Here is a 13,420-nt window from a genome sequence, read left to right on the forward strand (position 1 = left end):
TCCAGTCGTTTTTGGATAATCTTCTGTAGAATCTTGCTTGCATGTGAAATCAGTGAAATTGTTCTGTAGTTTCCACATTCGGTTGGGTCGCCTTTCTTTGGGATAGGAACAAATATCGATCTCTAGGTTCGAATTATTACTCTGATCGAAATTCACTCTGTAATCTCAAAGAAATTGCTTTCGTTTCATCTGTAAAAAGCCACCCGCCAGGTCGCGCCGAAGGACTGGGGGAAACAATGTTGCGATTTTAGAGCCCCCGCACGCCCCCCTGAGGCATTCCCGGGGCCGCGGTGTATCTCGGGATTTGTAGTCCGCTGGTTCCCTCTTGCGGCCCCGGCAGGCCTCGCGGCGGCTGAGAGCTACGTGGCGCGGCCACTGCGGCTGCTCGGGCAGGTGGGGCAAGATGGCTGTCGAGCGGCGCGTGGAGGTCGTCGGTTCTGTGCCTGGATTCGGAATGGGCAAGGTGGTGAGAGCCTTCCTGCTCCTTCTGTATTTTGCAGGCCGCAGCAGCGCGCTTTACTTCCACATCGGGGAAACGGAAAAGAAATGCTTTATTGAGGAGATTCCGGATGAGACGATGGTCATAGGTACGCGGGTGGGGAGTGGTGGGGATGGAGGAGGTTTGCATGGAGACGGTGGTCTGCTGGGAGAAGTCTGGCCTCGAGAGCTGGGAGGAGCTGCCCAATGTTCTGGTGATCGCGGTCCAGAGCCACTTTGTGCTCTTCTGATCAGGGTTCTCCCCACTTGCCTCCAGGAAACTATCGGACACAGTTGTATGACAAGCAGCGCGAGGAATACCAGCCGGCCACCCCCGGACTTGGCATGTTCGTGGAAGTCAAGGACCCCGAGGACAAGGTGAGCGCATCCTACCCGGTGGCGTGTCAGCGCGCGGCCCGCGAGGACTGCCCCGCCTAATTTCCGCGTCTGCGAAACAGGAAAAAAGACCGTTGCCGTGCTAGGAAAGATCCCACATTTCCATTCCAGGCCCAGCTTGGGCTGCTACTGTGTTAGCTGCTGATCTTGGTTTGTAAAGTGTGAATACAACTCCCTGAGAGATGGGGAGGGTGGTGCAGGCTAGGACAAGGCTCCAGCCTATTGGTCGTGGAGTTATGAGTTCTAGCCCACTCATTGGCACCTAACAACAGCATAGGTGTGTTAATAGATAGAACTGCAGTAGTGGAAATTGAAACACTGTTTTTAAATTATTCTGGTTTATTTCCAAATTTGAATACATTGTTTTCCAGAACAGATTCTTCTAATTTCCTTCACCCTCCCCCCCCACCTCTCCCATCTAATTGTACATTTTTTATGGTTGTAAAGCTTATGATACATCGACTTTGAAATTTTTAAAAAAGGGATACTTTCCGAAAAGAATGAACCTTTCCTTTTGATAGGTAGGGTTGTGCTTGGTGTTGTCATTTTTAATTTAAAAGAAAGATAGTTAACACACCAAAGAGAAGACTTTCCCAAAAGATATCAGTTGCCCTCCTCCACCCAGTACCAGCATGCCCACTCAAACAACTCATTGCTGTCCAGATGGAACAGACTCATAGTTGACCCCCCCAAGCTGGTTTTCAGAGGCTGTAAATAGCGCTAGAAGAGATTGACCATCTTTCTCCTGTGAAGCTGGTGGATTTGAATGACCTGCCTGACTTGGCAGTTCAATTCCTTACCCACCAGGCCACCAGTTGCTATTGTTAGGTGCCACAGAGTCGAGAACAACTCACAGTGACCCTATGAACAGCAGATCTGAACCCTGCTTTATCCTGTGCCAACCTTACCATCTCTGAGTTATTTGAGCTATTTGTTTATAGTCCCTATGTCAATTTATCTTGTTGTGAGTCTTCCTCTCTTTTGTTGGTGCTCCACCTTTCTAAGCATAATGTCTTTTTCCAAGCAAGGACTGGTCCCTCCTAACAGCATATGTGAGACGGTTTCACCATCCTTGCCTCTAAGGAGTACTGTAGCTGCACTTTCTCCAGGACATTTAGGATTTCTCCAAGACCTCTGGATGTCCCTGGGATATTCAGTACTCTCCTCAAACATCACAACTCAAGTCTTTCATCATCCTTACTCCTTGCCAACTTTCAAATACATAGCAAGTAATTAAAAAGGCTATGACCTAGATCTTAGTTTTTTAAATGACATTATTGCTTTTCAGTTCTTTGGAAAAATCCTTGACAGCTGGCTTTCCCAAGGTGATAAGTCTTTTGATTTCTTGACTGCAAATACTAAGGATGTTGATTGTGGAAATCGTTGATAATTTCAGTCTTTTCTCCATCTATAATGTTGTTGCTTAATGGCCTTGTAATGATTTTGTTTTCTTGATGTTGTGTTGTAATCCATATTGAAGGGTGTAGGCTTTGATCTTCTGCAGCAAATGTTTCTGTAGCAAGAGCAAATATGCTTCATCATGAAGTCTGACTTGCTCTTTTTTTTAATTTAAGTCTAGATTCTTGAATGATTTGCTCAGCACACAGATTGAATAGGTATTGAAAAAAGATAACAGCCCTGACACATATCTTTCTTTAGTTGACACGTTTTCCTATGTTCCCTAACTCTGTTCAAATAACAGCTTCTTGGTCTAGGTATAGATTTCACATGAGCACAATTGCGTGTTAATGGGATTCTCATTCTTATTATTATAACCTGTAGTTTGTTATGATCCACATAGTCAAATGCCTTTGCGTAGTCAGTAAAACACCGGTAGACATCCTTCTTTTATTCTCTCCTTTCAGCCAAGAGCCATCTGTTATCAGCAGTGATGTATCCTGGTGCCACAACTAAATCTAGTGTGGGTTTCTGGCAGTCGTATTGATGTACTTCTTTAGCAGTTTTTGGATAGTCTTCAGGAAGGTTTTACTTGTATGTTATCTTAATAATATTATTTGATAATTTCTACATTCTGCTGGGTCACCTTTTTTGGAAATGAGAGCAAACTGATCTCTTTCAGTCAGTTGACCAGGTAGCTACCTTCTAAATTTCCAGACACAGCCTGGTGAGCACATCTAAGGCTGCATCTTTTTGTTGAAACATGTTTATTGTTATTATATCAGTTCCTGGGGTCTTATTTTTTGACAGTGCCTTCAGTGCAGTTTGAACTTCTTCCTCCATTACCATTGCTTCTTGATCATATACTACTTCCTGAAATGATTCCTTGTCAGCCAGTTCTTTTTGGTATAGCGACTGTGTGTGTGTGTGTGTGTGTGTGTGTGTGTGTGTGTGTATTCTTTTTGATGCTGCCATTAAAGACTTAGCCCATAGCATTCTTCAGTATTGTAACTCAGGCTTGAATTTGCTTTTCAGATCTTTCAGCTTGAGAAATGCTGAACAAGTTCTTCTCTTTTTATTTTCTAACTCTAAGTCTTTGTACATTTTGTTATACTATGCTTTGTCTGCTCAAGCTGCCCTTTGATATCTTCTCAGACCCCAGTAATTCCCAAACAAGCATTTGACAACTACTGCTAAGTAACTTTAGAACTTTTAGTCTTATGAGATTCCGAAAGCCAGTTTGTAAACCTTTATGGCACCAAGGGCCTTAAGAACTGTTTACTTCCAACTCCCATCCAACTCTATCACGTACTGAAATAACCTCCCTTTCTCCAGGTCATTCTGGCCCGACAATATGGCTCCGAAGGCAGATTCACTTTCACCTCCCATACTCCCGGTGAGCACCAGATCTGTCTCCACTCAAATTCCACCAAGTTCTCCCTGTTTGCTGGAGGCATGCTGGTAAGCAGACCATGTGGGACTAACAGTTCTCAGTCACTCACTCTGGCAAGACTGGGACTGGTGGTACTGTGGGTGTCAGATGAGTATGTGGGATTTCGTGTCTTCCAAGAAGACTGGATTTCCAGTGGTCACGAAGAATACACTTTCTGAGCTTATTTTCTATTCCTCAGCCAGCGCATTAACCAAGGTTTATTGTTCTTGCCTATGTGTCCAGAGCCCCCACAGGGCTGGACTCTAGGAGACCACAGTCTATGTTAGTTAAATGAACAAAGAGAAGAAGATGGACAGTCAGCTGATAGAAGGAGAATGGAACATATCTGAGTCCCCTTGTTTCTCTTGTTTATCCTCAGAGAGTTCACCTAGACATCCAGGTAGGTGAACACGCCAATGATTATGCAGAAATTGCTGCCAAAGACAAACTGAGTGAATTGCAACTGAGAGTGAGACAGTTGGTAGAACAAGTGGAGCAGATCCAAAAAGAACAGAATTACCAGCGGGTAAGTATTGGGCCAAGAGCGGTGGGCTTCTTCCACAGTGCTACCACTAGCTCACCTAAAAGATAATGGTGAAGTTCCCAGAGGACTTCCCGTGCATCTTTACCAGTTCATTGCCATACTAGGAGATGGGGTGGACATTATTAACTCCACTTTGTTGTTTGTTACATACTTCTAAGAAGTTGTCATCACCTTAAATCACATAGTGAGTGACAGAGTAAAGATTGATATCAGTACATTTAGAGGCTATTCTCCTTGTTCCAGCTGTTCTCATGGCCAGGAATCAAAATTCACTTGTGTCTAAGAGCCAACTAAATTTAGATCTTATGGCCAATAGGATTGTGACTTATTTAAATGGGAATTCACTTCCAATTGTGGTGTCCCTTGCAGAAATGCCAGCCCGAGTTGTCAGTTTATCGAGAAGGGCTTGGGTTCCAGGTTTTAAATGTTGATATTTCATTGACATTTGAGAACTGTGTGAGCCCAACAAAATGCAGGTATAGAACAGACCTAGCAGCCCTCAGGCTACCAATTTGAAGCCAGCTCCTGCATCTTCAGGGTGCTGGTTGGAGATTAGATAGTTTAGAGCATGTCCACTCCTGAGTTCTTCAGGACAGCATTGTCCTGGGTGTAGGATTCTGAAGCTTCGTCTGACATACTTTGGGCATGTTGCAAGGAGGGAGAGGTCCTTGGAGAGGGACATCATTTTTGACAGAGTGGAGGGGCGGCTAAGGAGAGGAAGATCTTCGATGAGATGGATCGATTCTGTGATTGGAGTGGTGGGAATGAGTGTGTTTGAGATGGCTAGGTTGGCACAGGATAGAACAGCGTTTAGAGCTCTTGTACATAGGGTCGCTATGAGTTGCAGGTGACTCGATGGTACATAACTAAAACAACAACCCGAGTACTCTTCCCCAGAGACCAGGGCCAGAATTAGGTGAAACCTCACTGACACGAACAGACTTAAGAGAAATGAGTGTGTGCTTCCTGCAGTCATCTGGCTCGTAGGGGTGAAGACAGAACCCAGGTGATACCTGACAGTGCCCAGGCGATGTAGCTCTTTTCAGGCACTTGGCTGGAACTGGGCAGAGCTACCCAGCCCTTAACATAGGAGTGGGAGATCAGCAGTTTTAGCAGCCTTGGGGAGTGACCAGCCCACTCAGGTTCCTTTTCTATTTCCTCTCCTGCAGTGGCGGGAGGAACGCTTCCGGCAGACCAGTGAGAGCACCAACCAGCGGGTGCTCTGGTGGTCTATCCTGCAGACCCTCATCCTCGTGGCCATTGGAGTCTGGCAAATGCGGCACCTCAAGAGTTTCTTTGAAGCCAAGAAGCTTGTGTAACCATCCCAGACCCTACAAGTCATCCTTCCTTCCAGGCTAGGGGAGAAAGGACCTCCTGGACTATTCCCAGCCCTGAATGCTCTCGAAAGGCGAGCACGGCTCAGCTGGCTAATAATGTAGCAGGTGGTGGGTCAAATGCCTACCTCCTTCGCTGGACTCTGGGCTTTTTGCAGTAATCACCTATGGGTGGGTGATGCCCCTTGGAGTCCCACTGACACCTCAGAATCACAGTGTTACTGATCAGGGATGTGGGCCTACTGTCTGGGGTTGGAGGGTGGGGGAGGGCAGTCTTCCTTGTGTCTTTGCTAACTGGGGTTCTCCTAATGGGTTTTTGAGCAAGTTGTGCTGGGGCTATGATTTTTCTGCCACCCTGGGAACCTCACCACTCTCTCCTTTGCTCAGATCCAGCTTACTGATCCATGGTCTGTGTGTTAATTAAGGGTAGGGTGGAGGGGGTGGCAATGTGGGAAGGTGACCCAGAGCTTGACCCCGTTTTGTCACGTGCTTTTGTCATTTTGAGGGGCTAAAGGAACTGGAGTCAGTCAAATAGACCTTGGTCCTGCCGGATCTTAGTTACTGATTTAATTTTCAATAAATTTAGGTTTGTTACATTGGTTTCCCAATTAAAAAAATTGAAAATTGACTCCTTGTCCACTTTAAAGATACATTTTGGAGAAGGTGCAGCCTGAGCGCTCCTTGGAGGCAAAGATGATAAAGCTCTGTCTCATATGCTTTGGGCATGTTGTTAGGAGGGGCTATTTTCTTGCAGAGGGACATCGTGCTTGGAGAGGTAGAGGGACAGTGAAGTAGAGGAAGACCCTCAACCAAGTGGATTGACATGGTAACTGCAGCAATGGGTTCGAGTATGTAAGAGATTGTGAGAATGATATAGTATAGGGCAGGGTTCAGATCTGTTATTCATAAGATCACTATAGACCATACTCAACTGGATGGCCCCTAACAACGGCAATAGTCAGTGTAGCACTGGTGCTTCAAGGAATGTCAGTTCTTCCATCAGGCAAAGACTTCACATTCCTAATTGAATCCCCACCCATTCTTTCCATTCCTACTTGAATGGAGTTGCCCCTAGTCACATAACAAGAGAATTGGTTTGGGTCTCAATTCCATACCATTTCCTCTCTATCTCCACCCACCCTGCTTTATCAGAGTATGTGGACAGAAGTCACTGTGGGTGCTGCAGGTGTGAGAAGGACAAATTTCTGTTGGGATGAGTATGTTGATGAACTTAACCAACAGCAAGAGGATCTTAAAGGAGAGGAAGTCTGCAGCTTTAATTCCCTACTGCTGCTATTGGAAGCAGGAGGGGTATCCACTTCTAAACAACATGCCTCTGGAAACTATGAACTTTGATAAATGATAGTTATAGAAAGGCTTCAGGCCTTTTGTTCATAGGGTTGCCATGAGTCGTGCTCGACTTGACAATTAACAACAACTGCTGTTATGACAGAAATAGCACAGATAGGTAACTTTAAAAACAGATTTATAGGGAGCTCTGGTGGCAAGAAGCTGTACTGTAATCCCAGAGGTGCGTGGGTAGGTTTTTCACTTGTTGGCTTTGAGGGAAGGTTCTTGTCTACTTTTAGTATTTGAAGAATATAGCTATAAAATCTCATTTACAGTACATGTTTTTATGTGTATAATAAAGACAAAAATAATAATATACATAAATTTTTTAAAAGTGTAAGGAACAAAACTGCTTATCCCTAAAGAAAAAAGTACTTCGGTTAGGGTAAGAGAAAGCTACCATAATACACATTCTGCTTTAAGCTTTTCCAAGAGCATATTAACTTAATAGCTTTGAAAAAGGATAATGTTTTTAAATACTGAAGTTATGTGAAAAAAATAAGTTGTTACATTGATTTTTAAAGCTTAATATAAATTAAATACCACTTTTACATTTCATTAATCAAACTGAAAAAGTTTTTTTTAGTATTAGCTTCCAAACTCTTAAAAGCATGTAAAATAAATTTGGTCTCATGTTGTTTGGGGATCTTCATGTATCTTATCATCAGTCTTCCCTAGGTCTCGGAAATTCTCAACACAGGGACCCTGAATCCAAAGGACTGCTTTGCTCCCATTTCTCTCTGCTCCCCCATTCTTTATCTTTCAGAGCATAAAAGGTAGCAAAGACTATACCCCTAATCCCTTTACAACTGAATGTTGTCCTGGAGGACAGTAATATAACTGGCAAACTAATTGAGAATCATGACTCAGCAAAGTCAGCACATTTTAGGGGGATACAGCTGAGTTCATGGAAGTAGTGATGGTTGGAAGCCGAGATAATTAAGGTTGTGTGTCAGGTTAGCTGTGTGTCAGATTCCCTGGTTTGGCAGTTGTGACGTAACTCCTTTGATGAAAGTTGAAGTAGTGTATTCAGTTTTTTGTGGGATTTGCTGTGGACAGCCCATCAGTTGAGGGGTAGTTTCATTGGGAGTATGGTCTGCATCAAATATATAAGGAAGTCTCATGGAGCTGGCTTTTTGTTTGATCTCAACATTCATCTGCTTTCTGCTTTGTTACATCTTTGGCATTTCAAGTAGGGCCTGGGTTATTGGACAACCTTGGATTCATCAGCTGTTACAGCTATAGGCCTGGGACTTGCCAACTTCTACTGCTTTGTGAGTAATTTCTTTCAGATAAATCTCTTATGTATATTTATTTGTTCCCATTCCAAAGAAAGGTGATCCAAATGTGGAAATTATCAAATATCATTGATATTACACGCAAGCAAGATTCTGCTGAAGATTATCCAAAAACGACTGGAACAGCACATCAGCAGAGAACTGCCAGAAGTGCAGGCTGGGTTTAGAAGGGGTTGTGGTACTAGGGATATTGTAGCTAATGTTAGATGGATCTTGGCTGAAAGCAAGGAGTACCAGAGTAATGGTTATCTGTGTTTCATTTATTATGTAAAGGTGTTTGACTGTGTGGATCACAACAAACTGTGGCTGACTCAGAAGAATGGGAATCCCAGAACACTTGATCATGCTAATGCGAAACCTATACTTGGATCAGGAGGCAGTCATCAGAACAGAACAGGGAAACACTGCATGGTTCAAAATTGGGAAGGGTATATGCCAGGGATGCGTCCTATCTCCATACCTTTTTAGCCTGTATGTAGATCCGATTATCCGGGAGGCTGGGCTGTATGAGGAGAAGTGTGGCATCAGGATTAGAGGAAGATTCATCAACAATCTGCATTATGCAGATGACACACCCTGCTTGCTGAGACTGAGGAGGACCTGAAGTACTTACTATGGAAGGTCGAGGACTGCAGCCTTAAATATGGATTGAGGCTCAGTATCAAGAAAACAAAGATTGTCACCACTGGACCAATTGGCAGCATCAGGATGGATGGTGAAGAGACTGAGATTGTTAACTTTAGTCTGCTTGGCTCCAAAATCAACACTCTTGGTACCTACCAACAGCCAGGAAAGTAAGAGATGTATTGCGATGGAAAAGTACTGAGGAGCAATGGTGTCATTCTGGAGACTAAGGTGCTCCTGACACAGGCCCATGGTCTTTGCAATTACTTGCTATGCATCAGAGAGCTGGACAATGACTAGGGATGATAGAAGGAGAATTGATGCCTTTGAACTGTGGTGTTGGAGAAGAGTATCATTTATACTATGGGCTGCTAAGGAAACGAACAAATTCATCCTAGAGAGGGTTAAACTAGGCTGTTCCTTAGAGGAAAGGATTCTGAAGCTTCATCTGACATACTTTAGGCATGTTGCCAGGAGGGACCAGCCCTTGGAGAAGGACATCATGCTTGGGAGGGTGGAGGGACAGCACAGGAGAGGAAGACCCTCGATGAGCTGGATTGATTCAGTGACTGGGGTAAAGGGGGTAGGTGTGTTGGAGACAGTGAGATTGACATAGGATAGAACAGAGTTTAGGGCTGTTGTACATAGGGTCACTATGAATCTTAGGCAACTCGATGGCACATAACAGCAATAACAATATATATTCACTGGTTTTGCTTCTTTGAAAAAAACCAGCCTAAGACATTTAGTACCAAGAGTGGCTCAAGGGAAGCAAAATCATAAAGATAGATTTTATAAATTGGTTAGAGGTGCTGATGGCTCTATATCCATTGATAAAAAGGACTGTGCTCATCTGTGGCTTGAAGTGGCAATACTAGTACCTAAAATATCACCAAGCGTATATCAGGTCTTAGTGAGAAGTACCACTCTGGGTAGTCATGTTTGGCACTTCTCCAAGTTTGTCAGAATGAGCTTAGGGAAGTTGGTGGGGTCTACTTACTGATAGACGAAGTAGTGAAAGAGAGATGAGATCAGAACTACTGACTGACAGCTCAAGCATCAAGTAAAAGACCTCAAAGTTTCCATTTGTACCTTACTGGAAAGCCTTATGTTTTGGAACTAATTGCTTAACATCAAACCCAAAATCTTATGAGTGAGTGAGTTGCCACACCTACTGAAATCTCAACCTCCTATGATGTCTGAAGTTAAGTGAAGACTGATTGTGGAGAAATGGGATCCCAAATGGAAACATGAGCAGGTAATCGAGAAGCTGGGGACTAAGGCTGTAAATGCCATGCATCCAGCCCCCTCAGCAAAACTGGGAATCCGGCCTTCCCTCCCCTCCCCATCTGATGAGATTAAACCAATTGAACTTAATGAGTGTCAGATTTCAGTTGTGATAGAGCCGAGGTATTGTCTGAGGTAAATGCCTTATAGAGCATTACTGAATATTACTAGCACCATCCCTCCCACCCATTTTTGCTTCTAGACCCAAAAGGTGAAGTATAAATTGTACCCTAGGAAGAAAGCACATTCCAAAAGAACTTGCTTTTGCTAATGTTTACAAGCAGAATGTGGAGTGTGTGGTAATGGATGTTAAAAGCATGGGATAATGGTGCAAGGAACATCTCTTCAATCTGAATTTACTGATTTGGGCCCAGTAAGCACAGATTCAATGTTGAAGCTAGAGAGGTTAAGAAAGACTTCATAATCCCTTATTCAGTCAGTTCACTGAAGCATGGGTTTCACAGTACCTAAACTAAGTCTATGCTCCTTGGAGACAAAGATGATCTTCATCTCACAAACTGGACATGTTGCTAGGAGAGACAGTTACTTGGAGAGGGACGGTGAAGGATAGAAAGACCCTCAACCAGGTGGATTGACTGCAGTGATTTCAGCAATGGGCTCAAGTGAATCAGAGATTGTGAGGATGGCACAGGATAGGACAGGGTTCAGATGTATTCATAGGACTGCTCTAAGTCTTCCTCAACTCTAAGGCACCCAACACTAAGTCTGTAAGAAGCTCTAGTAGACCTTAGCATTATGTAGTCCTGAGCATGTTTTGCTGCTAAGAGAACTAATGCACATCGCTACAATAGGCCTTGCATCTGGCAGTTTGAATCCACCAGTAGCTTTTCTGGAGAAAGAGAAGCCGTTTCCTCTAAAGATGTACTGCCTTGGAAACCCAATAGAAGGCCACTGAGTTGGAACTGACTCAGTGGCAGTGGGTCACGAATCACCAGGCCCGGTTGAAGTGCCAGACCTACTTTAGTGTGCTGTAGAAGGTATCCCAAGAGTCCATTTTTCTCAGATTGTACCAAAAGGCTTACAGGAACTACCCAGAGGATATATAGTTTACAACTATATCAGATTTGCAAGAGGAGCTCTAGCATCGTTGAATTCTGCCCTGTTATGTGCTGCCGAGTTGCCTATGACTCATAATGACCCTATGTACAACAGCCCTATACCTTGCTATCCTTTGCCAATCTCACTGTCTCTGACAAACCTACTCCTATTACCCCAGTCACTGAATCAATCCACCTCATAGAGGGTCTTCCTCTCCTACGCTGTCCCTCCACCCTCCCAAGCCTGACGTCCCTCTCCAAGGAATGGTTCCTCCTCGCAACATGTCCAGTATGTCAGATGAAGCCTCAGAATCCTTGCCCCCAAGGAGCAACCCCTTTCTAGGATGAAACTGTTCATTCTCATATTCAGTACTCTTCTCCAAAACCACAGCTCAAAGGCATCAATTTTCCTTCTATCATCCCTAGTCATTGTCCAGCTCTCTGATGCATAGCGAGAAGTCTGCCCTAGTTGTCATTTTACATAAGCCAGACTCCACAGTGGGCACTGCCCTTTGAGAACTAAGGCATGTGACTACATAGGCTCGGTGAACCCTTGTGGTGGCAGAGGCCACGTTGCTGCCCCTAACTGACAAAGGCAAGGTGGGCATGGTTACCAAAAAGGACAAAACCCAGATTTGCCTGACTCATACAGATTTATGGTAGTGGCTATTTCATCATAGCATCCCCAGGAGTGAAGTAGATGGAAAAGTTACTAAACACTGACTTGGTTGTACAAGCTGAAGAATTCTAGGTCAGAACTATATTCTAACTGTGCCCCAGAACAAAGTCATGGCTGTTCAATAGATTTCTCTGACCCACACCACTTGAAGAAGGATCTTGCTATCTTGCAAAAAAACTTAACTGTACAAAGATTCCTGTTAATCTTTTTCCCACTCTTCCCCAGAAACACCTGCTCAACTAGTAGTTGAAAATGACTGTTCCCTGGGGAGAAGGATATAATGAGGATTTTTGGACACTGTGTCTGAATTGTTACAATTCCAAGAGACTCAAAATATGGCCTGTTAGTCATTGTACAGGCATATGAAGGTTAGGTCATTAATAGAATCTTAGCTCAAGTCTGTTTCACAGTAGGCCCATTGGACCTATCCTTCAGTGATTTTTCCAGTTCTAGAATGTGTAAGTGGGATACTCCGCATCTTGCAGAACCCCTACGTTGCATCCTTGATGTGTGGAACAAAGGCTATTAAGGTAGGAAAAGTCAAGTATAAACCATCAGCTGCCTCTACTTGGAAAAAGTAAATAAAAAGCAATACAGAATCTCAGGAGGAATAACACAAATTAGTGCCATCATAGGGAGCTGAAGTTTGTTGTTAAGAGGAATAGCCACTTACTCTGGATACAGTTTGCCTTTCCAGCACAGTAAACTTCTGCCAAGTCTACCATCTGTTGATGCACAGAATGCCTTACCCACCATCCTGGTATCCCACACAGCATTGTCACCAACCAAGGGACTCAGCTGACAGCAAAAGTAGTGCAGCAATGGGCTTTATGCTCATGAAATCCATGGTCTTACCATCTTCTCCATCCTGGAGAAAGTGGTTTGATATGACAGTGGAATGATCTTCTAAAAACACAATTACAGTGCCAACTAAGTGATTTAAAGGGATGAAACTATGTTCTCCAGAAAGTTATATATGCTTTAAACCAACATTTCAATACACAGAGCTGTCTCTCCAGTAGTAGGATTCACAGGTCCGGCAATCAAGGGGTGGAAATGGACATAGTCTACCAATCACTTTTGCTTCCTGTCCCTGCAACCCTACTGTCTATTGGAAGTCTTAGTTCTAAAGGGAGTGATACTGCCACCTAGAGATAGCAGATTGATTCTCCTGAGCTGGAAGTTAAAGAGTGCCACTGGCACTTTGGGCTGCTCTTGGCTCAGGATCAACAAAGAAAGGAATTACTGTATTTCCTAATGAGATTTGAGCTTAATTATCAAGGGAAAGTCAGACTGATACATAATTTATGTATTCAGAGTATTGAACATAACATGGACTTCCAGGAGAACAAACAGGTCTGTCTTGGAGAGGGTGGAACCCAGTTTCTCCTCGCAGGCTAGGATTTTGAAACCCTGCTTCATATACTTTGGGCATGTGGCCAGGAGTCCTTGGAGAAGGACATCATGCTGGGAAGAGTGAAGGAACAGCACAGGAGAGAAAGACCCCAGATGAGATGGAATGACACAGTAACTGGGGCAATGG

At 43.9% G+C, this 13,420-nt stretch overlaps 1 protein-coding gene across 1 annotated transcript; it reads left to right on the forward strand.

Annotated features, from left to right (window-relative positions):
* The first annotated feature begins 403 nt into the window (after window positions 1–403).
* LOC102861144 (transmembrane emp24 domain-containing protein 9-like) lies at window positions 404–5,626 on the forward strand. Its single transcript, XM_006884409.1, has 5 exons — window positions 404–587; window positions 755–855; window positions 3,607–3,732; window positions 4,083–4,229; window positions 5,417–5,626. The coding sequence occupies exons 1-5, from the start codon at window positions 404–406 to the stop codon at window positions 5,564–5,566; spliced, it is 708 nt and encodes a 235-aa protein (XP_006884471.1). The 3' UTR covers window positions 5,567–5,626.
* The last annotated feature ends 7,794 nt before the right edge of the window (window positions 5,627–13,420 follow it).

The sequence above is a fragment of the Elephantulus edwardii genome, unplaced genomic scaffold, assembly GCF_000299155.1.
Source record: "Elephantulus edwardii isolate Elephantulus edwardi_28Jun2011 unplaced genomic scaffold, EleEdw1.0 scaffold00033, whole genome shotgun sequence".
NCBI classification, from domain to species: Eukaryota; Metazoa; Chordata; class Mammalia; order Macroscelidea; family Macroscelididae; genus Elephantulus; species Elephantulus edwardii.

Coding starts and splice junctions, on each gene's coding strand:
- LOC102861144 (XM_006884409.1), top strand. CDS start 404: ATGGCTGTCGAGCGGCGCGTGGAGGTCGTCGGTTCTGTGCCTGGATTC. Junction 588..754: donor GGATGAGACGATGGTCATAG/GTACGCGGGTGG, acceptor ACTTGCCTCCAG/GAAACTATCGGACACAGTTG. Junction 856..3,606: donor TCAAGGACCCCGAGGACAAG/GTGAGCGCATCC, acceptor CCCTTTCTCCAG/GTCATTCTGGCCCGACAATA.